General features: G+C 41.8%; 1 protein-coding gene across 2 annotated transcripts; it reads left to right on the top strand.

Moving 5' to 3' along the window:
- Positions 1 to 1,053: 1,053 nt before the first annotated feature.
- SAMD13 (sterile alpha motif domain containing 13) lies at positions 1,054 to 26,526 on the top strand. Of its 2 annotated transcripts, none has more exons than XM_007068729.4 (4): positions 1,054 to 1,108; positions 6,072 to 6,156; positions 16,548 to 16,659; positions 25,376 to 26,526. In XM_007068729.4, the coding sequence occupies exons 1-4, from the start codon at positions 1,099 to 1,101 to the stop codon at positions 25,517 to 25,519; spliced, it is 351 nt and encodes a 116-aa protein (XP_007068791.2). In that variant the 5' UTR covers positions 1,054 to 1,098; the 3' UTR covers positions 25,520 to 26,526. The 2 variants fall into 2 exon arrangements, with proteins under 2 accessions (XP_007068791.2, XP_027686700.2); XM_027830899.3 differs by lacking the exon at positions 1,054 to 1,108 and adding an exon at positions 4,492 to 4,681 and having other exon boundaries at positions 25,376 to 26,494.
- Positions 26,527 to 26,835: the final 309 nt, after the last annotated feature.

Raw genomic sequence — 26,835 nt, 5'->3', positions numbered from 1 at the left:
GTCCAATTCGGGAACAGCAGTTTTTGATCCTGGCACATGTAATGGCATGTGTGGCTTGGGACATTAACATTTGTGAAGGCATGGTAAGGCAAGGCAAACCATGTTAAAATCTCAAAGCTGTGTGCCAAGGTAAGTAACAGATTCTATCCTAATGCAATTAAGGAATGATAATCAAACTACAGGAAAATGGGAAGTTGAGGGGGAAATGCAGCCCCTTCTTGGCAAGTTAATGAATATTTAGAGCCAGAGAACAGAGAGTTTGGAGGGGGATGAGAAAGCAGGTTGTGTGAATTCTCACTTTTTTTTTTTTTTGCTATTAATGATCTAAGAGATAATTATGGATATTATGCAGGTAGACTGGCAATGGATTGGCCTAAATCTGTGCCACTTTCAAATGGCCATCTACGTCCTGGCAAGAATTAATTTTAACAACAACAAAACTGCCAGATGATTTCTTCACCGTCAGATATTTTTCATCTTCTATAGGGTTGTGGAAGATTCTTATTAAGAAGGGGAATTTGGGATTTTTGCCTTCTTTTTAAGTTTGGATAAAATCTCTGAGCATTTTTGCTCTTCTTTTGTTAAACTCCTAATTTGTGGGGTGTCTCTCCTGTCTAACTGCAAGGACGTATAAGGAAAACCAATAAGAAGATTTTAAATATCCAGTTGACGAACACAGAGCAAAATCCTCCATTCCTGGAGTCCCAGTCTGTTTTATCATCATTTATTCCATGATCATAAGTGTATTTTAAATAGTCATAGTAAAAGTAACTTATACAGTTCTAATTTACTAGATTGTTTACAAGCAAAGAGTAAATCAGGTTCCCTGCCCCTTTAATCAATGCTCTAAAAATTAATGCAACATGGAGGAAGTCTCCTTCCCAACTAGTGAGTCTCAGATGTAGGTCTGCATATTTTTATTGAGATCTCATAGTGACAGTAAAATCTAGAAGGCTACTCTTGCTCTGGAGTTATGGACTACAGCTCCCAGAATGCCACACTACCTGACAGATTGTCTGTGATTGGCCAGAGCATCTTCTATTTGGAACTCTGCATGTGGGTGCAGCTGTGTTGGAGGAAGGCAGCCTTTTGCTGGCTATGAAGAAAGGTAAGTGAGGTCTGCTGGGCACTTCAGAGGGAATGGGATTTTTTTAATATTCAGTTTCCTTCTTCTGATTCAGTTACTGCTGTATTCCTCCCCTCAGCAGCTTCCTTAAAAATGCATGCTTTGCCCTGAAGTATATTTAGAGCAACTTACAACAGTCCTGTGTGGAGAGCCAGGACTTGCTGCTGGATTGAAGATGAGGTCAAAAAGGATCATGCATCATTTTTAAAAAGAAGAATAAAAGAGGGGATTATCACACTCTTAAGAGTTTACATTCCACATGGCTTAACACTAATTGTTTCATTCTTTCAAGAGAAGTTTGCCTAGTTAGTCCAGCAGAAAACTGAAGTTCCAAAGTGAAAGTGATTTGATTTTTTGTTTCACTTGATTTTCCCTTTGAACAAATTTGCTGATATTTTCTCCCCCATGTCATTGCAAAAGAAAAGACATCTGGCTCTATCTTGCTCTCCAGATCTAAATTCCAGCATCTCTCTTCCACTAAAGGATTGCTGCACTTTGCTGCCATGCATGTGTGTGAGGTATTTGGTTTTCTTGTACTGCACACGCTTCCAGGAACGTGGAAAGCTTGTCAGTAGAAAGCCGACATTTGGATATTAATAAATGTATGTCTGCACAGATTTCTGAATGTTTGATCTTGTGCAGATAACATAAACTTAGGGCCACCTCGGACTGACCCCATGACATGGAACGGAGAACTGCCTAGTTTCACTTCATTCCCAGTGTGGCCTGGAAAATACCTTTCACCAGTAACAGAAGCCAAACAGTCCAGCAAGGCTCCATATCCGTCCCCTGCCTGCCCGCACCCTCTCCTGCAATATTTCTCCAACGGTATCTCCTTGTTAATTGAATTGTTACCTCATAACTGATTAAAAACAACAGAACCTGGGGATTAGGGCTCAGCATCAAACTCTTCCATAGGCCATTAATGTATTGGATTCATATCTCTGCTTTTAAAGGACTTTTAGGCAGAACACATGTGCAGTGTGAACTTTATTTTAAATACTCTAAGGATTAATTGAACAGCATGATGGAAGGAATGGGAGGTTGTGAGGGAATAGCTGCCTGATGTTTGTATCCTCAAATGTCAGTTTTGTTACCAACGTTAGAAACCACCCAAAACAGCAAATTCAAGATGTCCTCATTTAGAACTTTCTCACTTCTTGAGAAACAAAGAGAATTGCTTTGTGCAGCTAAACTAACAAACACGTATTTATGCCACATTTTCCAGTACATTAAGTGAGATGTGAAATGGTGGTGGGTTCTTTTGCTGTGTAACACTGCCCCATAAGTGTCTATTGTTCCATTTGATTTATCTGTATATATATATTTATTCTAAATAAATTCTAAATCACCAAAAAAGCATGTACCACCACTACTTGCAGTGTCTTAACACAAAATTGTACTGTTTGAATGGTTTGTGTGTGCTTTGTTTATTTACCTGTCATTGCATAATGCAGGCAAAGTGAAATTGCCAGGGAAATGAACTTTAACTCTTGCATACAATACTTTGGCCAAAACCACTAATACCATGTTTTCAGTGACTGGAGTGTTCATGAAGATGTCAGATTAATAGCCTGGAGACCAAAGTACGCCATTCACATACAATTTATGGCACAGATAACAGTAGTGCAAAATTTCCCCCTTACTACACAGCCAGAGTGCATCAGGACTGCTCTGGAGGGACCATCTTTGGAGCGTGAATTGAGCAGAGGTTCTTCATAGTCAGTCTCGGCCTCTTTTTTTGAGACTGCCAGCAGGGACACCTGTCGGTGTTAGCTGCGGTAGTTGTTTCATGAAGTCATGGGCTGTCCGTTGGAAATCAGCGAGAGGTCTCTGTCTTACTTTGTAAGTTTCTAAGCAGCCATCAAATAGTAATGATTTCCTTCTGTCATTCCTGACCCTGGCAGGTTTTGAATTGAATGGATATAATTTTAAGAGGTTTGGCATAGGAGAAAATCTGTATCAAAGAGATGCCTGGATCTGTGCTAGCCCAGACTGTCAAAGGTGAACTCATGCTCAATTTGTGTTTAAACCCCTTTGGGTCATGGCTGAGAAGGAGTGCGAGGGAATTCCGCAATATGTTAATGTGGCCAAACAGTACGTAGTTGGGGTTTTTTCCCCTCATGCACTGCCAGTCATTTAATCTACATAAAAGCAAACGTTTCTTCACAACTGAAAGACTCCTAAAACCAGGAAAGTTAGTTTAGATTTGCAGTGGTGTAAGCAGTGGTTAGCAGAGCCACCTAAACAATCTCTGTCACTGTATGTCCTGCTTGAAAAGTTTAGGGGGAGAAATTAAAATAAGATGATTGTAGCATAGATAGAACATGCTGATGGCTATGGAAAATTGCCTGGTTTTGCTTCTCATTGGGCCAGACTCAGCCACTTGTAGTCACAGTGAGAAGTATTTTACTCTACAAGTAGTCCCATTGACATCAGTGAACCAACTTGTGAAATAAGGTACGAATCAACTGAATGAATTTATCCCCCTGAGTTTCTTCTTTCATTTCTTGCCTTTGTCTGATCCCTTCAGCAGCACAATTGTGGTACCCTTCTGACAGTCTGTGCCCTTCCATTCAAACTTCTTTGTTTTTCATGCTGAACCAGAAGTGCACAGATTTCAAAGGAAATTAGGTGGCACTTACGATTTCTGGGTGTGTGCTTAAGGCTGGAGTATTCTGTCCCTTGTGTTATTAAGTGAACTCATTTATGAATTCAGTGACTAACCTTCCCAGCCCTAATTGTTTCCACTTTCCGTAAAAGTTTCCTTGGATCAGCTACTTTACAGTTTGAGCAAAGTTGCTCCTAACAGAATTTACTGTTACTAAATACATTGCGTTTGGTAGTAGGGGTGGGTGGGAAAGGTTTACAGTGTCGAGGTCCCAAGAAGCAAATCATGAATCTTACACCGAATGTTAAGTGTATTACTCCCCCGTATAATAATTTGGGAAGATTTTCTGCTCTCTTTGCAGGAACTCTTTCCTGAAAAAGAAATTGCTTAAACTGGACCCTCTGAGATTCTTTCCAAGGGCAAATATTGTTAGACCCTCAGCAGCATATTTGTTCCTGCAACATCTGAAATGTGCTCTCTCTTTATTTTCACTCAGGTTAAATTAGTTGGAAACTGCTTATGAATATTTAACAGTGTAAGCAGTTCTGAGGAAGCAGTTGTTTGATAAAAGAGGGCAGGGGGAAAGACTCATTAATTTCAAAAGAGTTGTGGCTCTTTTACAAGGCAGTTGTTAAGTGGATTCTGCGGCAGGAGACGTGTGATTTATAGCATTAAATAATTATGCTGAAGGTATTTAGCTAAAGTGAGCTGGCAGAACACTGTGTCTTTAAAAAGTCAGCCATGAAACAGAAGGCAGTTGGTGCAGCTTGTATGTGGTTCCTAACGTCATGCTGGCTCTGAGCCAGCCTGATCTTATTTCACTGTGTCAAATTGTACCTCCTTATTGAATTCCTTTGCCAGCCTACTTTATGAAAGAAATCCTTGGGGGTTCTTTTGCTGTTCTTGATAAGCTTGTAAAAATGATTTGTTTTAGTTGCTTGTAGGTAGGTTTTTCTTTTTTACTTTTTTCCTAGAAAAATGACAATGTGGTGTAATGTTGCCTAGTGAATGATTTCTGAGATGCTTATAAAATGGTGAATGTGTGTAACTCAGTTTCCAAAATCTTTCCTTGTATATTGCAAAAAAAGAAAGCAACTCTCAACAGATCATCTCAGTAATTAAAAACTGCAAGTTTTTGTCTGTGTGTGCTGTAAATGAAAATACCACACACCTGCAGCTTTATTTCTTCTTTTAAGCTTGTTTCTTTTAATCTTGTTTCACTGTATCCGGGAGAACATTTTGCGAATAGTATAATTGTTGCACTTGTCATTTTGCAGTAATCTCCTTAGATGGGTGAGATGTGATTGGGGGGAATTGTATTAAATGATCTGATCTACAGTACAGAAAGAAACACCTTTTTGATGAGTTTGTAATAGTTGTATTTGGTGTTCTGCATCCTGTTAATTATATATTAAATATAGTAATGGTTTTTCAAAAGGTGTTTTTAAACGTTAATTTATATCCTAGATTTCTGTAAACTTTACATGGATTTAATGATTTCCCATTCTTTTCTTCTTCAAAGGGCTCTGTGACATGTCATAGGCATCCATTAATGCCACAGCAAGAACATCTTGAATATTTAGTTAGTTACCCAGTGCTCTGTGAAACAGGAGTGAGTTGCTGGGGGGAAAAGTCTTGGGTCACCCCTGCACTTCTCCCATGAACATGATAATGGTGCAAAAATATGTACTGCGAAAATATCCCCACACAGGGTGGGGAAGAAGGGAGAACAAATTGGATTTTCTTCAATTTCACTCTAACTATGAGTCCCCACTTCTCTCCTCTGCACTCACTACAGCTACTGAAGACGCTTCACTAGCTCAGGAAGGATAGTCGTGTGGGTAAGGCACAGAAGTAGGCCTCAGCAGACATGGATTTAATTCCTGGTTCTGCCACAAACCTCTTGGGTAACCTTGGGTAAATCACCCAGCTTGTCTGTACCAAAGTTCCCTACCTGTAAAGTGGGGCAACAGGGATGTTGTGAGAATAAATTCTATACACATAGGTGAGATGCTAGAGTAATGGGAGGGGGGCATAGAAAACCCTATAAATAAGTATTAAAAAGCACTTATTTTGGAAAAGGGTCAAATCGAATGTTCAGTCCTTGTCTGCAGAGCAGAGAACACCTCTGGAGTTTGCTCATCAGCTTTTCCTAGTTTATAAGATATCAGCTTTGTCCAGCTTCTGAGGAAAGCAGGGCCCTGACTGCACTTTTTCTCTCCAAAGGGAAGGTGGTCTTGTGCGGGAGAACACTCGTTTCTGTTACATTATATTTCTCTTTTGTATTTACTGATTATTAAACACCTCTCTTCCCTCCCCCTCCTTATTGATTAGTTGCTGAACTTAAAGAAACCTCAACCCTCTCCATGCTGTCTGTTGACATGGAAAACAAGGAGAATGGCACTCTGGATGTCAAAAAGTAAGTGAATTCCTGGGGTATGTTATATGTAGACGACAAAGAAATTTTGGTTTTAGTTTTAATTCCTCCATTACTTTTCATGGCTGGGGGTGGAGGGAACCGGTGTATTTATGGGTTTGCAAGCTTTCCCCATTTGCCGTTGTCTTGATTGCATTCCAGCTGGGAAACAGAGGTCTCAGACCTTACATTGGTTAAAGGGGGCATCCTGCTGGGTTCTTTTCAACCAAGACTGTTACGGAATTCCTTTCTGCACTCTGCATGTGAAAACAAACATAAAGCAAATATGCACTGTGTACCTGATCATGTCAAGTTCATAATGGTCTGTGGGGGGAAATGCTTTGTTCTTCTTTGAGTAATTGTCCCTATGGGTACTCCACTCCAGGTGCCTGTGTGCCCGTGCACTTTCGATTGGAAATTTTTCATCAGCAGTGCCCATGGATCTGCACCTGTGCCCTACCCATCCCGATGCTCTGGTCCAGAGGTATATAGGGAGGGACTGAGCTGTCACTGCTCCAGTTCCTTCTCAGCCCCTTGCGGCTTCAGTCGGAATATCAGTGTTCGCTTGCTAGCCTTAATCCGGCTTGCTTGTTTTTTCTTTATTTACTTTGTTCTTTTCTTATTTTAATTTCTAGCACAGAATTGTGCTTTCTGGGGTGGGGGTGGGGTCATTCCACACTTCTTTTGTTTGCGGTCAGGGCCTCCACCACCCTTGACCTCTGCTGGTTTGTGGCCTTTTTTCCTACATAGGTTATACCCGAAACCTCAGGCTACAAACCCTGCCAGACCTACCACAGGTATTTCCCCCTCAGCGATGGGCATTCCAGCTGCCTCGGCGCATCTTACATCCCATCAAAGGGTAAGGTCTGCTTCAGCTTCAAGAGCAGATCCAGGAAGCTAAAGGGGGGCAGATTGAAACTACTTCTTATGGAGGGCTCTTAGGGCTTTGAACACCCCCCTCAGTACATCAGCCTCAGCCTCTAAGGGTGCTCTAGCTTCTTTGGTTCTGGCTCTGATAAACACAGACCAAGGGGCAGCTTCAGAGGCTTCAAAGCCTTCTAAAAATGAAAACTACCATTCTCCTGACAGGAAACCTGAAAGAAAGGCAAAGTCACCCCAAAGGCCAGAGAGCAGGGAAACCCTGCATCCCCAGTATGGGTACTGCCAAGTCTTCCACCCCTTCCAGTATCAACATGCCGGTACCACTGAAAAGACTTCCAGCATCCTTGTGCAGCACCATCGTGGGTACCTGGATTGGAGTCCTCCAAACACAGATTCCTCTTGGCCCCTGTTCTGGTACTGTTTTCCTCAGGTCCTAAAGAGTGTACAGACTGGCCATCTATATCATCTCTGGTGTCATTCAACATGCTTCATTTTGAGGAACAATGCCCAGGATCACTGGTACCGATCAGATTCCTCTCTAACAAGGATCTCCAAGTCATAGAAGATCCTGAATCTCTCTTGCCGAGGGGTACTGAGAGGAATGTCCTGCTGGTACCAACCTACCCCCCAGAGCCGACATATCCCCCGGTGTTGCCACACTACTATACAAAGACTCAGCCACAGATACAATGAGACTGCGGGCATCACCTAGGCTTCCAGTACCGATGCAGCCTTTGGTACTGACTCCCTTAGCTCCTCCACTGGAGGCAGGGATGATACCTTCTCAGACACAGACATTTCCATTCAAGACTCCACCATCTTCCCATTCCAGCTTCCCTCTCCCCTAGGTATATCCCAGGAGATCCCAGGAACCAGTTGGTGGTTGTCCTGTCAACCTTGTCAGGACCTCACCATAGTGAGCTTGTGAACCCTGGGGCTCTGTGATGGGGCATGTTCCCCATACTCATCCTGAAGGGGTTAATGTAGGCCAGGGGGCCAATTAACCTATTAGGCTGCAAGCTGGGGGAATAGTTAGGCTGAAAGGAAAGCCTTAATTATGGTAAGCTCACCTATACAGGAACAGGCGGGGCTTCTATGAAGCCAGGGAGCTGGTAGCAGAAAGGGGCTGCAGGAAGTAGTCTGCAGTTACTCCCATTGGGAAGGGAGGCATGTTTGGAGCTATAGAATTTAGTCTGCAGTTAATCCCTGGGAGGAAGGGGTTTGGGTGGCAAACCCAGACGGGGGAGCCAGGAGGAGTAAGAAAGGCTCAGGGAAAAGACAGCAAGGTTCAGGATGGTGCAGGCCTTGGCGGCTGATTAGAGGGTCCCTGAGCTGGAACCTGGAATAGAGGGCAGGCCTGCGTTCCCCTACCAGCCGCTAGGGTAGTGGCACCATTGGGGTAGTGAAAGAGAAGACTGCTTGAGACTGTAAGGAAAAACTTTGATACCCTGGAACAGGAGGACTATAGTGACCAGACCGGCGGGCCAAGCCATGAAGGCAGAGCACCTTGAGTAACACCTGGGAGCGAGAGCGGCAGCAGGGTGTGCAGTGAGCAGCAGAAGGGGGCCTTGGACCTGGAAAGAGCTAATCCCCAGAGCAACCAGGAGGAGGCGCCTCAAGCGGTGAGTAGCGCACGCCGTGGCAGGCCCCTTATAGTGATCAGCTGTATAGACTGCTGTCATGCAATGGGACTCACCAGGAACAACAGCCACTGGTACCCAGGGACCCTCTTCCCCAGCCAGACCCTCCAGGGGCACAGGAGTTAAGGTCAGAGGAGGAGGAGGTATCTCCATCAGTGAAGTCCTCTCCTCAACAGATAGGGCTGTTATGCCCCCTCCATCATCCTATGCAGATGACTTCAAGATCTTCCAAGAGGTAATGAAGAGAATATCAGAGGCCCTGCAGATCCCCTTGGAGGAGATATAGGAACCTCAGCACCCCCTGGTTTGCTTCCCTCCCCTCAAGGAAAAATTGTCTTGCCTAGCAATGATGCTCTACTGTTACCAGCCTGTACAATATAACAAGCTCTAGTGACCATCCTGCCTACCTGCAAGAGGGCTAACAAAAACTACTAAGTACCAGCCAAGCGTTCAGAGTATCTTTTTCTCCCATCCCCTCCCAAACTCTCTAGTGGTCAACACTGCTAACAAAATAAATAGTACTGGTCTAGATGGACCATTCACGATAAAGAGCTCAAACCCCTCACCTTCTCAGTTGCAAGAGATTCCTCAGCTAGCAACAATTGTACCTTCACTAGATCCAAAGGGATTGTTTGTCGCCCTCAACTTCCAAGATGCATATTTCCATATGGCTAGTAATCCAGCTCACCGATGAGTCTTATGGTTTGTTGTGGGCAACAACCATTGCCAGCACTGGGTTCTTTCCTTTGGCCTTTCATCCAACAAGAAAGTCTTCACAAAAATCCTCTTCGTCATCACAGTGCATCTTCGACAAATGAGAATCGTCATCCTCCCCGATATGGATGACTCACTCTTCAAGGGTTGCTCCTTCCTTTAGGTATAGTCAGCAACTAACAAGGGCCTACCCTTCTTCCACTCTCTGGCCCTTCATCTCTATTCAGAAAAGTCTGCCTTGATACCCCTCCACACATAGACTGTATTGGAGCCACGCTAGACTACAGCTGCCAGAGCATACCTGCCCCCCAGACAGGTTCCCCTCAAAGTGAGTCTCATTGCTACACTACATCAGAGACCCAAAACCACAGCAAGCACTTAAACTTTTGGGACAGATGGCAGCTTGTGACACTCCATGCAAGACTGGACTTTTGGTGTCTTCAAGCCTCGCTCAAATCTGTCTACTCTCCCAACAAGCACAAGCTGTCTGTTCCTAATAGAGTCCTCAACTCTCACAACTTGTTGAGAGACCCCCACAAGCTCTATGTGGGAGTTCCATTCTTGCTCTGATCTCCCACAAAGATCATCACTACTTGCCTCCGTGTTACGTGAGGGTACCCACTTTCAGCTCAAGGCAAATCTTGACCCCAGGAGTCTTGCTCCATTAGCATCCTCAAACTCAGAACAGTTTGATATGCTTGCTAACGCTGCCTACCCAAGATCAAAGATTCTCTAAGTCAAAGTAATGACAGTCTACAGAACTGTCTATTTACCACATAAATTGCCAAGGAGGAGAAAGAACCAAGTCTCTGTGCACAGAGCCTGGTGCATCGCCCATTACATAGACATCGGAGCAATTTATCTGACAGGCCAACTGAATTCAGTCCTGAATTTTCACCCAAAATGTGTGTTCTGCACTGTCCAGCCCTCTCCTGGACAGTTCAGATATTTTAGGTCTGTTGCCCCTGTAAGGGCATCAGTATCCAACAGTTTGTTACTTTAAATGGAGAGTTACCTGCACAATTCAGTTTAAACACAACACTGGATTAGTTTTGTTTAAAGAATAAAGCAAGTTTATTTAACTACAAAAAGTGACTACAAGTTCCAGGCATTAAAGTCAGAAATGGTTACAACAGAAATAAAGATAAAGTGCTTTCTAGTGCTAAACTTAACAAACTAGACTTGCTCAAGGTGAAATCCGTACCACATGTTCCCAGGAACATTGCTTCAGTCGCATGGTGGTGATGCCTGTAGTTGGAGGTGGAAGAGAGAGGAAGAGCATGGCAAACGTCCCTCTCTTTTATCATGATCTTTCTTCCCTCTTGGCTTTGCCTCCCCCCCTTCAGGGTCAGATGAGCATTACCTCATCGTAATCCCAAACTGACAAGGGAAGGGGGGGTGACTCACTCGAGAGTCCAACAAATCCTTTGATGCTGCCTAGGCCAGTGTCCTTTGTTCCTGTGAGGCTGGGCTGGGTTTGTCCCATACATGCCCTGATGAGGTATGAACTGCCCCTCTGTTCCTGGAGAGTTTTGCCTGGGCTTGTGTTAAGCCATGAGGACACATTTTCAGCCTCCTAACTATATACATGAAATTACAACCTATAACATTACTATAACAACAATGCTCCGTGCATCATGAGCCTTCCAAAGACACCCGACATGACAAACTTTGCATTGGATACCACACAATCATATTATAACAGTGAACATGGGGGTGCAGGGTGTTCTCCTGAGATACAGAGTGTCTCAGTCATCAGCTTGGCCAGAAGGGTAGGGGAACTGGGAGTACTTATGGCTGATCCACTGTACACAGTATTCTGCCAGGACAAGGTAACCTTATATCCCCATTCTTGTTTCTTACGTAAGGTTTCATTAGACTTCCACATAAAAGTGCCTCATGGGAGCAAACCAGTCTTCACATTTTGGACATGAGAGGAGCTCTTGCCTTTTATCCTGATAGGAGTAACCTCTTCAGAGCTTCTCCCAGATTGTCGCCTTCTCAGAGAGAGTGACGGGATGTTCAATTTCTACCCAAACACTATCTAAATGGGTTTCAGGATGCATTTTAGCATGTTACAAAGCTTTGGGAATGCATCGCCACCTATGGTCACTGTTCATTCCACTAGGGCACAATCCACTTCTATAGCCCTACTTAAGAACTTATCCATCACAGACATTTGCAAGGCACCACTTGGTCACCTGTATGCGCCTTTTCCCAGCACTGTGCTGTTGTGCATGCTCCTAGGATAGATGCTGCCACTGGCCAGGCTGTTCTCCAATCTGTAGTGAATCTAGGGTGACCAGATGTCCTGATTTTATAGGGACAGTCCTGATATTTGGGGATTTTTCTTATATAGGTGCCAATTACCCCCCATCCCTATTTTTCTTACTTGCTATCTGGTCACCCTAAGTGAATCTGCCTCCTCAGGAGCATAAATCCTATTGACAGTAGATGTTCATAAATCCCTTTTGAATATGAAATTCAGGCTCCTAAATCATTTAGGTGTTGCACTGAGCCCAGCAATGCCTACCTACCTTTAAAATTCTGGGCCTTAATCTTTGCAGTTCATTGCACTTTTCTTTTCTTCTTTGTTTGCTGTTCATATAGAGCTTTCATGAATCTGTATTTGTACAAATGCTGAAAGTAAGCATCTAAAGTTGTAGTTACACAGCACCTTCCATCCTTACAACCAGGGATTAACAAAGGAGATAGCATGGGGGGAGCTCCTCCTTTGTTGAGGAGGTGAGAACTGTTTAGGCAGGGGATTAGAAGAGGGGTAGTAGGCGGGCCAGGTACCTGCCTGGGGCTTCCAGGTTTCCTGCCAGTACGAGGCACAGCAGCTTGATGGGAGAAGTGTCCCAGCTGGGAGGCACCTATCCACCTTTTCCAGAGAGAGTTCTGTTCCCCTGCTGGCTTCTCCTCCTATCCAGAGATGATGACAGATGGAGATGATGCAGCATTTGGTGCAATGTCTTGTCTGAAAGAGTGTATTTCCAACTTTCCTGTCTTAAAAACCTCCACGACCTGCTATTTTTATTCCTTTTGACATCGGTGCAGGTTCTTCACCCTGGTCAAATCTAAATAGTGACACTGGGTGGGAACAATAAGCTGCGTGCATGCATGTACATACACAGACACATACTTCGGCTTGGTTGGCTGCAAGCCTGCTGCTTGGGGACATAAACTGCTTTCAGACACATTCCTTCTCATTTCCTCCAAAGGAAATAGACTGCACAGTGATGGGCATGATATAAAGCCAGGTAGATAAATGGTTCCTAATCTCTCCCCCCGTGCTGCATCTCATCGCTACAAGATGATGGTGCAACACCTTATTACCACGTACCATCAAGACCTTTGATGACAGCTATCAAAACTGGTGAGCTTCCCCTCCTATTGAGATCTACTTTAAGCATTGGTTACGGCAATATGCTCTTATGCAGTAACTATACATGGATCATACCTGTATGTCCATTCGGAAACCACCCTCAATTAGCAGCTTCACCTGTACCATGGGTGTTGCAGGGGGAAAGTAATCAAAACAAGGACAGCTTATATTTAACGTATTTTCCCTTTTGACTCAAATGATAGTGGCTCAGCTACTAACTGAAGGTGGCTATTTAAAGCTGGTGGGTAATGTAATTCAATTGAACAGGAGCTGTGGTTTCTAAGTGAATGCATACAGCGTGTGTGTGCTGATGTACAAAATAAGCATTTGGCACTATGTTAAGGAGGTTATAAATAGCTTTAGTAAAAGCTGTTTATTCAAGATACTGCTGTATCTTTCCAGAACTTTCTGCTTCCACCACATGATGGCAATAAAGGCACAGCACACAGACAGTGGTGAAAAGCAAGCAGTCCACAACTTTATTCGTAATCAGTGCATCCGGTACCTGGCAGTTCAACCTGTCAGATCATAAAACGCCAGCCCCTTTAAGGTTTTAAGGCACCCTGTGTGCCGGACATAAACACGTATTTATGGCTTAAGTTATGATTCTCAGACATTCCCTTTTCTTGTCTAAAGAATTGAGCTTTGCACAATAATAAGGCAATGAGGAAGCTGTTCAATCCACAGTCTGGGAGCCAAGAGAAAAGGTTACAAATCCAGCCAGACTCAACTGGATTCCGCCACACTCCTTCCAAGCTTTAAGTTCTGTAATTTTTGAAACCACCTCTCACATGAGGTCCCGCAAGAGGCTGCTACTTGTGAGGCAGGAGCATGCATTTATTAGGACAAGTTAATCACCAGTGTAGCTCCATTGAAGTATTTATACCTGGCATGAGTCTGGACCATTATGCGTAAATATTTCCTGTACTGTAAGAGCAATAGCATGGAGAACTAAAACCTAAAAATAAAAATGTTTTAAAACATGCCTTGAAGTACAATAAGCTTGAAATTAAAACATATTTGTTAGTAAACAAAATTTTAATAGGCATTTTTCCATATTAAATCTTTCGTTTGCTATATAGAAAGAATATGGAAAATTAAGCACTTTTAAAATTCACCATACTTTTTTAATGCTCAATTTTTATTTTAAGTGGAATGATGACGCAGATTGTAAATGTGATGTGAGAGGAATATTCTGCATCTTGGGGAAAATGCAGAGATTTGTGTAATACTTATAAACTCCACTCCTACAAAATACAGTGGCTTTGTGAATGTTGAGTGGACATAGATTTTTATAGTATATTTCAGGATTTAAGCATCACAATTTGAGCAACAAGAAAAATCTTAAACTAAAATGAATTCTGCATTTAACAGAAATACTACAAGTATTCTGCAGTACTGATCCTGGTTAGCAAATCCTTTGCTTGCAGTGAATAGTATCTTAGTCCACAAGTAGCCCCACTGAAATCAGTGGGTCTGTTTGTGAAGGGCTCTCAGCCTGGCCCTTAACTTACTGTGGTTTTGGGGTCATTGCTGTGGAATGCTTTTGTATTATATTTGATGAATGACAGAAAATGTTTTAAAGGGGCTCAAATGCTAATGTACAAGCAATGTTACCATGCAACTCCAAAGTTCCAGAATTCTGTTGTCACATACAAATATAGACCCCAGGATTCCGAGGAGAAGCAACAGCCAGTCACACAACGGGGAGACCCCCAAAGCGCTCAGTGAGGTTTGAGCCACCATCCACAATTATGCTCCTGTTCTTTGTGGCTGGTGAAAAGCAGTTAGGAGACCGTGGACCCTGTGCTGACAGAGATGATCACCGCCTCTTTCAGTGAAATCGATCTTCCTGCCACTCTGAAACACACAGTGGTCTAGCGTTGCTGCTTGACTAAGCCCGGGCAAGATGGAAGTGGTGACAGTGGGAAGAGGAACCTTTGAAAGAACAGGCCAAAATCAATCTCCTGAGCACATTACCCAGCTCAGCTCAGCATGCTGTTTTGACTCTGTCCAATACTGGCCACAATCTACAACTTGAATCCTGACTGTCAAGGCCCGAAATGGACTTGGCCTTTGCTATTATAAGAGTAGGACTCATCAGGGCAGGGACTAGACCTTTTCGGCAGCAGGAGCTCCCTTCCATCACAGTGATCCTGAACCTCATGAGTGTTGATGTCAGATGCAAGATTCACCACCTTGGCATTGCTTTCCCTATTAGCAATCCAAGCATAGCTCAGTATAGACAGATGCAGGAAGAGACGAGAGAAGGAAAAGTGAAGCAAGAGAATTAATTTTTGAAATGTCTAAATCCACTCCAATAGATCGTACAGTCTTGTTGAGTACTTGTATGTTCACATAAACTTTGAGAGCCTTTGCATTCCATAGTGACGAGTGAATTATAAATACACAGATACACATATATGTGCTGTGCACCTGGGATTAGACTCCAGGGTTAAAGACTGCCCAGAGATGAAAGATACTGTAAATGTCCTTGTCTTTCGTGTCCAAACTAAAGAAAGCTAGAGCAGTAAGTCTCTGGGCCAGATTTCTGCCCTGGGACACATGCATGCAAATCCCAATGGTTACAATGAAATCTTGGGCCACGTATCTAAAGGCTGAATTTTGGCTTCTAATTATTTATATTCATATTCAAAATATGTGTTATAAAGACCTTTGACTGTAGCTCTGTTTCCCTCTTGGGAGCCCCTTTAGATCATTTGAGACCGTGGAAGTGTTTCGCCTGATTTCAGAAATACATACATAAATTAGTTCTTGTTATTTCCTTATTGATGCGACAACTGAGCTATTGACAGGGATGGCACAGTTAAAATGGAGAATATCTGTTGCTGAACTTCTTTTGTACATTGAAAGCTGTAGCTGTAGAAGCATTTTATAAAAGCAGGTGTTTCCTGTGAGTGACTGCTTGCTGTTCATCTCCTTAAATTACTGGATGAAAGCCAGAGTCAAGCTAGTTATGTGCAGGTTTTACTAACAACTTGCAGAGCCAAAAAGGTTATCTGAGATAAGAAGGTAGGTTAAGGTTAAGCAATGCTGTCTGGAATCACTCTGAATTAATAACTAGTGGGTAACATTCTGAATGATTTGATGTTTCTGATGCTGCTGAAAGCAATTGGCTGAGGTCAGCCACAGAAAGGAATCAATTCTGACTGTGTTTAACAGATGTTTTCTAGGATTCTTAGCTGATTAGAAAATCCATAGATTTAAGCCTTAAAGGTGATGTTGAAAGACTTGGATAATGGGAGCATGTAGAGTGCTTAATGGTGCAGGTGCATCCCTGATTCATAAGAGAGTTTATGTAGAAAGAGACGGGGGAAAATCAAAGGCAAAATACTGAAATCGCCTGAACAGAGTTTGGTAGGAGAAAACAAATAGCAAACAAAGTCTTGGGAGACTGGTGTTCAACCCCAAACTTGGTAGGTCTTGTGCTCCAAGGCCAGTAGGAGGCTGGGGAGAGCTGTGAAGGCAGCATGTTCAGCCCCTACATGAGGAGGAGTCTCTACTGACCCCTTCTGGCCAATTTGAGGACTAGCAATAATGTATTCTCAAGGGAGAGGTATCCAGCCTTTCTCTGGTGTCCTTGACACTGGGTCTTTGAAGTGGGGAAGAATGTGAGTGACTGTCATTTCTTTAAGAGGGTCCTGGAGGATGCCTCCCTCTGGGGGAAAGAGTAAATGGGCTGCATACACAGAAGCAGCATACAATAAGCGCACACATAGTGATTACCTGTCTAAATTTGCATTTTGTAGTTCAGTAGAGAATGGGAGACCTCCTGACCCTGCTGACTGGGCTGTCACTGATGTCGTAAATTACTTCAGAACAGCAGGATTTGAAGAACAAGCCAATGCTTTTCAAGAACAGGTAAATCGGTTTGGATCGACTGTCACTGCCCTTTGACGCCTCACGTTTTCATTATATGGGCTGGTTGTACAAAGGTTAGTGCATGGTAAGTCTCCCAGAAAGGGAACATTCTGGGTGACAACTTTTTATTATCTTTAAACAATATCCTCATTTTACAGGACATGCACTGTAGCTGGAGGAAGGCTGCTCTTGTGATCAAAGCATTAGACTGGGAGCAGAAGAATCTGAGATCTATTCCTGGCTTGGCCACAGCCCTTTCTGTGTGATCTCAGGAAAGTTGCTTAAACGCTCTGTGCCTAAGCTTCACCATATGTAAAATGGGAATAGTACTTCCCTACCTCCTAAGGTTGTGGGGAGGATAATTTTGTTAATGTTTATAAAATGCTGAATTCCTCTGAGGGAAGGTGCTATCAAAGAGTTATGTCCACAAGTTCAGTTGCATGCTGCTTTGTGGCCTGGGAGTCTTGCTGTCTTGGATTGAGGAAAAAGAAAAGGAGTACTTGTGGCACCTTAGAGACTAACCAATTTATTTGAGCATAAGCTTTTGTGAGCTACAGCTCACTTCATCAGATGCAGACTTATGCTCAAATAAATTGGTTAGTCTCTAAGGTGCCACAAGTACTCCTTTTCTTTTTGCAAATACAGACTAACATGGCTGTTACTCTGAAACCGGTTTGAGGAAAGGTTTTCTTGAGGAAAGGTTACAAGTAATCAGAAAACAGAGGAATTGAAAGTAGGGGGAAAGCAGTGGCTTTCTTGCATAGCAACAGCACATTGCTCTGCTACATGAATGTAAGAATGGCCAAATTGGGTCAGACCAAAGGTCCATCTAGCCCAGTATCCTGTCTTCCACAGTGGCCAATGCCAGGTGCCCCAGAGGGAACAGAACAGGTAATCATCACGTGATCCATCCCCTGTCACCCATTCCCAGTTTCTGGCAAACAGCGGTTAGCGACACCATCCCTGCCCATCCTGGTTAATAGCCAGTGATGGACTTATCCTCCATGAATTTATCTAGTTCTTTTTTGAACTCTGTTATAGTCTTGGCCTTCACAACATCCTGTGGCAAAGAGTTCAGCAGGTTGACTGTGCGTTGTGTGAAGAAATACTTCCTTTTATTTGTTTTAAACCTGCTGCCTATTTAATTTCATTTGGTGACCCCTAGTTCTTATGTTATTAGAAGAAGTAAATACTTCCTTATTTACTTTCTGCACATCAGTTGTGATTTTATAGACCTCTATCATATCACCCATTAGTCATCTCTTTTCTAAACTGAAAAGTCCCAATCTTGTTAATCTCTCCTCATATGGAAGCTGTTCCATACCACTAATAATTTTCATTGCCCTTTTCTGAAACTTTTTCAATTCCAATATATCTTTTTTGAGACGGGGAGACCACATCTGCACGCAGAATTCAAGATGTGGGCAGACAATGGATTTATATAGAGGCAATATGAGATTTTCTGTGTTGTTATTTATCTCTTTCTTAATGATTCCCAGCATTCTGTTTGCTTTTTTGACTGCCTCTGCACATTGAGTGGATGTTTTCAGAGAACTATCCACAATTATTCCAAGATCTCTTTCTTGAGTGGTAACAGCTAATTTAGATCCCAGCATTTTATAAGTATAGTTGAGATTGTTTTCCAATGTGCATTACTTTGCATTTATCAACATTGAATTTCATCTGCCATTTTGTTGCCCAATCATCCAGTTTTGTGAGATCCCTTTGTAGCTCTTCACAGTCTGCTTTGGACTGAACTATCTTAAGTAGTTTTGTATCTTCACCTCACTCTTTATCCCTTTGTCCAGATTATTTATGAACATGTTGAGTAGTACTGGACCCAGTACCAACCCATGGAGGACACCACTATTTACCTCTCTCCATTCTGAAAAGTGACCATTTATTCCTATCCTTTGTTTCCTACCTTTTAGCCAGTTACTGATCCATGAGAGGATCTTCCCTCTTATCCCATGATAGCTTACTTTGCTTAAGAGCCTTTGGTGAGGGACCTTGTCAAAGGCTTTCAAAAATCTAAGTGCACTATATCCACTGGATCCCCCTTGTCCACATGCTTGTTGACCCCCTCAAAGAATTCTAGCAGATTGGTGAGGCGTGATTTCCCTTTTCAAAAACCATGTTGACTCTTCCCCAACAAATTATGTTCATGTAGGTGTCTGACAATTCTGTACTTTACTATAGTTTCAACCAGTTTACCTGGTACTGAAGTCAGGCTTACCGGCCTGTAATTGCCTTGAGAAAGATGTTGGATCTTCACTTGTTGGGCTGCTGGAGAGGAGGCACAAGACACTGGTATGCTTTTTATCTCAGGGGAAACAAGGTGATTGCTGGAACAGCCTACTCCTACAGCATTTCTGCCATCTGAGTAGAAGCAGTGAAACCAAAGGTGACACTTTCCCCTTGGATGAAAGGTTCCACAGTAGCTGTCTTGATGTGACAGGGAAGGATCAGTGAGGAAGAATCAATGAAAAAAGATAGCGAGGGACTGATCACTCAGTAAGCCGGTAATGCAATATGGATCCTTTCTCCTACAGATTACTGTTTCATGGTTCAGTACCAACAAAAGTCACAACAATGACCGAAAGTCATTGGTCCATGTGGAATGAGTTTAGTCTGTCTTGTATCGTGTGGACAAGCATCCACATAACCATCATCATCATTACTGGAATTGGCTGACACACTTGCTGGCAGTCTGTCAGCTGTGAAGTTAGACTGAATGGGCCATTGAAACTGGGCTACTTGCACACAGCTGAGGAGCAACAGTGGAGCAGCAAAGGGAAATTTGCACTAGAACTGCCTGTGATGTGCCTACCTCTTTTGTAGCAAGAGAACATACATCTCCAGGTCTGTTAGTCTGGCACCATTCCTGATCACTGAGACCCAAATGTTCCAACTTGGGTGCTCAAAGTTGGGCACCGAAATTCATATTTAGGCACCTAGATAATTGCCCTGATTTTCCAGAATGCTGAGCAGTCATAACTCAGGGTCAGTGACATTTGTGGATGTTTAGTACTTCTGGAGATGCGATCCTAGAGCACCCAAGTTTGAACATCTGGGCCAAAATGTCTTTTAACAAAAGAACAAATAAATAACAATGTCTTCTGTGAAAATCTTCTCTCCATAATGAAGATATGGGAACGTATCTACTTGGAAACAGTTTTATTTTTATTCTCTGCATCCTTCGAGGAGATGTTTTTCTTAAAAGCTTCTTATTTCATTTAGTTCCGGATCTGATAAATTACAAAATATCGGCCAGATAGAAATTACAACTGTAAAAACTGCACAGTAATAATCTCTTCTCGATATTCTATTTCTGCCTCTTTTCTTTGCTTGGTTTACATTTTTGCAAAATCAATGCTTTTGCAGCTGATAAGAACAATTTTGAAGGGGAGGATAGAGATCTGGAATCTTTTTATAAGTGTAACATATGCGTATGTAACGTATATATAAACCATATTTTAAAAAAATCATACAATTCAGCAACCCCCTTTTTAATTTGGCTTAAAAGATATATTTATAAAATGCATGTTTTAGCAAAGGTTTAACAGATTTCAGGACCTGTAGGCTGCCTCTTTACCTGTTACATTCTGATGTATCTGAAATCTTTGCACTAAAAGACTTTGGTCATTTAATGGAGATGGCTCTAAACTTCTGTCTCCCACCCCATCCATCCATCCATCACCTCCATAAAGCATTTCAAACGTTGCAGCTCTAAACTCTTCCTCTCGCAGACAAGAAGCCTATCAGAATTCTGTTCTAGCCTTCTTTATTTGGCATAGAGCCACCCAGTGCTAAAATGAAATGCAGGCTTTCCAAAAAAAAAAAAAAAAAAAAAAGTGGCATTCAAAAAGGAATAAAATTAGCTTCTTGCTACTGAGTTAATCTAGCTGACCTTAAAGCCTGAGAAATGAAATCCCAACTGATTATGATTTATGAGTGCAGCCGGTGGCTAAATTTAGTCTCATTCTTGGGGGGGGAAAAAAGCCTTGTTTTGGGTAATTCTCTGGAAGGGCTCGAGGAGCCTCTTTCTACAGCTGCAGCTAACTGTTCAGCATATTTTACATTTAAAGATGAGTAACCAGACAGACAACAGATTTGACTGAGTCTATTACTTCTCTAACACCATCAAGAACATCACCTGGGACTCCTTTCCACCACCCCAGGAAGGTTGGTTTTACAATTAAGAAAGAGACAGTCTGAGAAGTCAGGGGCTCTGGCTTTTCTTCCTCTGAAAGACGTGCCTGGGTGAGTTCAGTCAAGAATCTTACTCTCTCTCTGCCTTAGTTGCCTTGTCAATAATGCAGCAGTAATAACTGCCAACTTTCCTGCACTCTTGTGAGGCCAACTCTCACTAATATCTGCAGAGCTTCTGAGATCACCTGATGGAAGGCAGCATAGAAGTGCTAAGTGCTATTTTTGTTATGATGAAGGTAGGACCGCTGTGGTGCTTTTGGGAGGAAAGCTGCTAGTTCATAAGGTTCCATTTGTCTGTGTGTGTTTCTGTTAATTGTTGGATCTCTAAGGCTCCTCAGATCTTTATCATCAGGAACCCAGCTATGGCAACACAGAGGGATCACTAACTCTGCTGGCATTGGCTGCTGCCCCCTGGCTATCCTCTGTGAGATTGCACCAGGAGTGAATGCTATTTCAGCACTTTCCACCCTTACTTATGTACTCGCCTGAGGGCAGGAATGGGCAGGCATGCATACGGTGACCAGATATCCCTATTTTATAGGGACAGTCCCAATATTTGGGGCTTTGTATTATATAGGCACCTATTACCCACCACCGCCAGTCCCGATTTTTCACACTTGCTATCTGGTCACCCTAGGCATGCATATAATGCGTCTCTCTCCCTTCATCCCGAGCCACACACATTTGAAGGGGGAAAGTGACTGTGTGTGTGGAGGGAAGTGTCCCACATAACCCCTTGCCTTACCTTTGCCATGGAAGATGGTTCTCCACTGAACTGCTTCCATTAAGTAGAGGGAACACATGGGCCATTCTTTTGTATACTGGTTAGCTACAACATATGTATTAGGGAATTGTTGGAAAATATGATCGCTTTCTTTGTTCTCAAATCCCACCTTTTGCATAATTGTAACTGAGTCCACACTTTTTTGTAATGAGATGTATAATACATCTCATCCATAAAATACACTGATAAATGGCTCCAAGCTGCTTTAAAACCTGAACATGTCTTACAGATGAGGAAAAAGATCTGAGGAAGAGCTCTGTGAAGCTCAAACGCCTGTCCCTTCCACCAACAGAAGTTGGTCCAATAAAAGATATTACCTCACCCCCCTTGTCTTTCTCAGATGAGGAAAAAGACATTTTTAAAAAACTGTATATTGTGAATGCTAGTGTAAGTGGTTGATTATAAGGTGATTATACTTCTGCTGATATTATTAAATCTTAATATCTCTCTGATTTCAGTGGATGTAAGTCGATTTCAGTGGAAGAAATTACTATTAAAACAGTGAAAATAGCAAATTAGCAGGGAAAGGGTTACTGTAACTATGAGGGAGTTGGAGATAGAGGGGAATTAGAGAAGTAGGAAGATGCAAAATACCAAGACAGAAAATATGAGCCATAAACATTCTGAACAATTGGCTCAAAGAGCAAGACACTAAAATAGACTGAAACACATCGCAAGGCGGAATTCGAAGAGCTTTGCTAGGATGCCTGCGTTGCTTCAGCAGATGAAAACACAAGTCCTGACAATGCAACTGGTGTGTATGGGTGACTTGATGCATGTAACCCTTTGCCATGTGTTATGACTTTGTATATTTAACAGATAAAGCAAAACTTTCAGTGCCAGCTACCAAAAACAATAATAATATTCATGGCTGTCATGTAGCCAGAGGATTATATTTCAATAATGCTAAATTTGGCCTTTCATAACCACTATCACAGCACCTTAAGCAATGAGATTGCAGTATGCAAATGAACTAAAGTCCTCAGCATGGTGGTTAGCTGATTTATCCCTGATGTCACAATCCCCCCTCCAACAAAGGCCTCTTCATAGCTATCTTGAAAGCAGACTGTTGGTTGGAAAATAGCTAGTTTTCCATGTCTCTCTCTAATGAAGATACCTTAACAAAAACATGGAGGAGCACAGAGAGACATTTTGTAAATCATTTTAATATAAACATGTTTTCCTTTTAAAAATTTGTGATATTACTCAACCATATTAAACTTGAAGGACAGAGAGAGTGCCAAGAGGAATTTCACTGGATTGCCAATGGTTGCTGAAGACAGAGACTGAATTTTGCTGCTAAGAACATCTTGACAAGATGGTGAATTATTATGACATTCTAGGTATTCAAAGAAATGCCTCTGCAGATGACATTAAAAAGGCATACCGAAAACTGGCATTGAAGGTGCACCCTGATAAAAACCCAGAGAACAGAGAGGCAGCAGAGAGGAAATTCATAGAAGTCTCTAAGGCATATGAGGTTTTATCTGATGCCAAAAAACGGGATGTCTATGACATGTCTAGTGAAGAAGGTATAAGTGGAAAAGACAGAAGAGGTAGAGGTGAAGGTGGAGAAAAGGTTAGAGGTAGAGAGAAAGGCAGGGGTGGGAGTCACTTTCATTCTCAATTCCCATTCAGTAGCCCACACACAGATGTGTTGAAAGGAATGGACTCCTTTACAGTGAAACTCTGGGATGATCTACTTGATGGAATTTCTGGCATTCGGCGAGGACTCCATGGAAGACGAAGCAGAAGTGGTGAAGGATACTCTGTCTCTATTGCTGGAGTGTCTCCTATTTCAGGGACTGGATTTACTTCATTTGGTTCCCAGCGAGTTGGGGGCTGCTCTTCATCCTCCATCACATCACTGAACAACAGTGGGAAAGGCAACTTCAAATCAGTCATAACGACCAGCAAAATAGTTAACGGCATCAAAATCACTACAAAGAGGATTGTGGTGAATGGAGAAGAAAGAGTAGAAACCATTATTGACCATTAAAATTCTCAACAATTGGTAAGAGGCAGCTACTGTACTTGGATAATGAGTTGTTGAAAACACACATTTGTCAGAAATATTAAATTATGATGAACTTCATTTGAGGGATTAACCAGAGTAGTGAGGGTGCGGGGGAAGTTTCAACCAAAATCTATTTTTGGTTTGCTGCGTCCTAATTGAAAATATTTATAAACAGTTCTTCCAAAGTTATGTGTGGGTGCCATAGACTTGTCGGTTAATTCTCGGGCTATCATTAATGCATATATTTTGTCTATAAAATTGTTGTGAATTCTCTGTGCACTTTGCATTTAATAATAGTTATCCAAAGTGAAGAATGATCAGAGTTCAGGTCAATCAATACTTCCACTAGCATGAATCTTATGTTTTTCCTTTTTGTTTGAATTGTGAACCCAATGGTTAATTTGCTCTGAAGTTAACATTCTCAGGACAAACTTCGTTCATTTCAATTAGTAAGGAAAAATGTAGCACTGGAAGATGTAAATGCAAAACAACATTGCATTTCTGGATTGTTTTCTTGCTTCACCTAAATGCTGGCAGCTTAGTACATTTTGATAACTAGCTATGTATATTATAGGCAAATAGCAATGATTAGGGGGAGCGAACTGGGTCTAAGTTATTTCCTAACACATTCTAAATCAGTAAATGCTGTTGTTTTTGTGGAAAAAAGAACATAAAACAGTGTAGGCAAACTGTGTAAAGCTATAAACTTCTCTGGGACTTGCTGACCTCAGAAAGCACTCCAGCTACACCATGTGATGCGAGAAAAGTATTGCTCATTACGCTGCTTTGATGCATGTATAGAGCCTTATAACTGTAGTTTGCATTCTGTGGATGTACCATTGCAGTCAGTGCTTAATTGTAATGAAAGAGGTGCTAGGGCTCAAGCAATTTATTTATATTCATAACTGATGCAGCAAGCCCAGAGGTGCTGGGCCTATGAACTGCAACGCCAAGAGGTTCCACGGCTCAGCCCTGGCAAGACCTGGCACAAATTAAGCCCTGACTGCAGTACTGTGAGGGGAGGGATGGTCTTGTGATGAAAGCACAGGACGGGGACTCAAGGGATGTGGATTCCATTCCTGCCTCTGACCTTAGAGAAGTCACTTAGAGGCACATTTTTAAAAGTGGCCTCAGATTTTGGGGTGGGATTTTCAAAAGCACCAGAGTGACATACACTCTAAATAGACAGGGCAGCCAAATCAAGGGAGAAAGGAAATATTATTACCGTCTTTTAAAAGGCAGGGAAGATCAAGAGACTTGCCAAAGATCACACAAAACAATCTATGGCAGAGCTGAGACTTGAACTCAGATCTTCTGCACCGCAGGTCACTGTGTTAGCCACAAGACCACCCTTCCTGCTGTACCTAATAATTAAAACATTTTCCTGCATCTGTGAATTTGAAACAAATAACTGGGAAAAATTTCAAATGCGGATGCTTCTAGTTAGACACCTGAATAAATAGCGTGATTTCTAGAGGTGCTGAAGTCAATAGCTGCTGCAGGGGGTGAGCACTTTTGAAAATCAGCCCATTGGCAGATGTCATCATTTGTTTACAGATGTTTACAGTTTATGAAAAAATAGAGCATAGTATTTCTGTTTTTCATGAATGATCCTCTTTAGTATACTCCTGTCTGTTGAGAATAGTTTTGTAATCTTTTAGATGTGTACGTTACCCTTAATTACGCATTAATTCTTTTTCTAGGAAATTGACGGCAAATCATTGCTACTGATGACAAGAAATGATGTATTGACTGGACTTGCGTTAAAACTGGGGCCAGCTCTGAAAATCTATGAATATCACGTAAAACCTCTACAGACACAACATCTAAAGAACAATTCTTTATAGCGAATGGTCTAATTGGGGTCCTGTTGTGCCTCGAATAACAATAAATAAACAATTTGGTTTCATATGATGGAACTTTGTAAAGAGAGAATATATGTCTTAAGAATTTAAACCAAATGGAAAATGATATATATCCTATTGGATAGATTTGGCAATATACTGTACTATGACTGAAGTGAGAGGGATGCTGTGGATTTTCACATGGTACATAATGATTTTCTCTTGCAGCTCCCTAAACAGAATACATTGAGATGATTAAATCAGATTCTGAACAAAAAGTGAAGAAAGGGAGTTCTTCGTTTCTAAGCCAAACAACAGGTTAATCTTCAAGAATTACTTAAAGTACTATTAAAAGTTTACATATATTTGGGGAGAGGAAGCAGAAGTAGATTCTGATTTATGTCAAATATCTACTGAAGTTACTGCTCCTTGTAACTTGTGTGATTGGATTGGGATTTGCCAACTCACCCCTTTCTGCAAAGGGTCCTATTTTTGACCTTATTAAGGTTTATTTGTGGTATATTGCAATGTTTAAAGCTGTATGTACAATTAACATAGCACCTTTTATAGCAGAAGGCCTTCCTAAGAGGTGAAGCTTGGTTGTGTATTTTGGTGGTGGTCATATTTTCAGCTTGTTTTCACCCAGTTTTATTCGCAGTTCTAAGTAAGGTATACTTGTTTTTAAACAGCGTGTGTTGCTTTGTAAAACAAAAACAAAAGTTCATTTTATTATTTTAATTTATAAAAATTTCTTACAAATTTTGAAGAACATTGTATAGAGTAGATTTTTGCAGTTTTTTTTAAAAAAAATATTGTATTTAATGGTGTTGCAATGAATAATTTTGATGTTTTACTTGATTTATGGTTTAAATATTTGTTTCCAAAAATGTGAAAGAGGTTGTCTTGTTACCATAGATCTCTGTTAAAAGAGAGTCTCATTCAATCTGTTTGTACTAGTTCCCAATTTAATTGGCTACTGGCTACCCCAATAAAGCATTGCTTATGTTTTGATTCTGTTTATTTCAAAGCTATTATTCTCACTATGTTTTCTTAGTTGTGGTATAGGAGGGATCCTATTTCTTTTTCTCAATCCAGCCAACAGTGGAGGGGTCAGGAAACTTCTTACTGTTCAGTGTTGTTGTATTTATTTAACATTTAATGCTTTCTTATCTGTCCATCCATACTTCTGGATCAGATGTGCAGCTGGTGTAAACTGGCATAGCTCCATTGACATCTAAGTAATCAGACACAGAGATATTCCTTCTTACCGTCTGAGGATAAAATACTTACATAGGTAACCATTTCCTTCTGTTTTGATG

This window comes from Chelonia mydas, chromosome 8 (assembly GCF_015237465.2).
Source record: "Chelonia mydas isolate rCheMyd1 chromosome 8, rCheMyd1.pri.v2, whole genome shotgun sequence".
Lineage (NCBI taxonomy): Eukaryota > Metazoa > Chordata > Testudines > Cheloniidae > Chelonia > Chelonia mydas.
The sequence above is the reverse complement of the archived record's forward strand: the minus strand, read 5'-3'. Positions and strand labels throughout refer to the sequence as shown.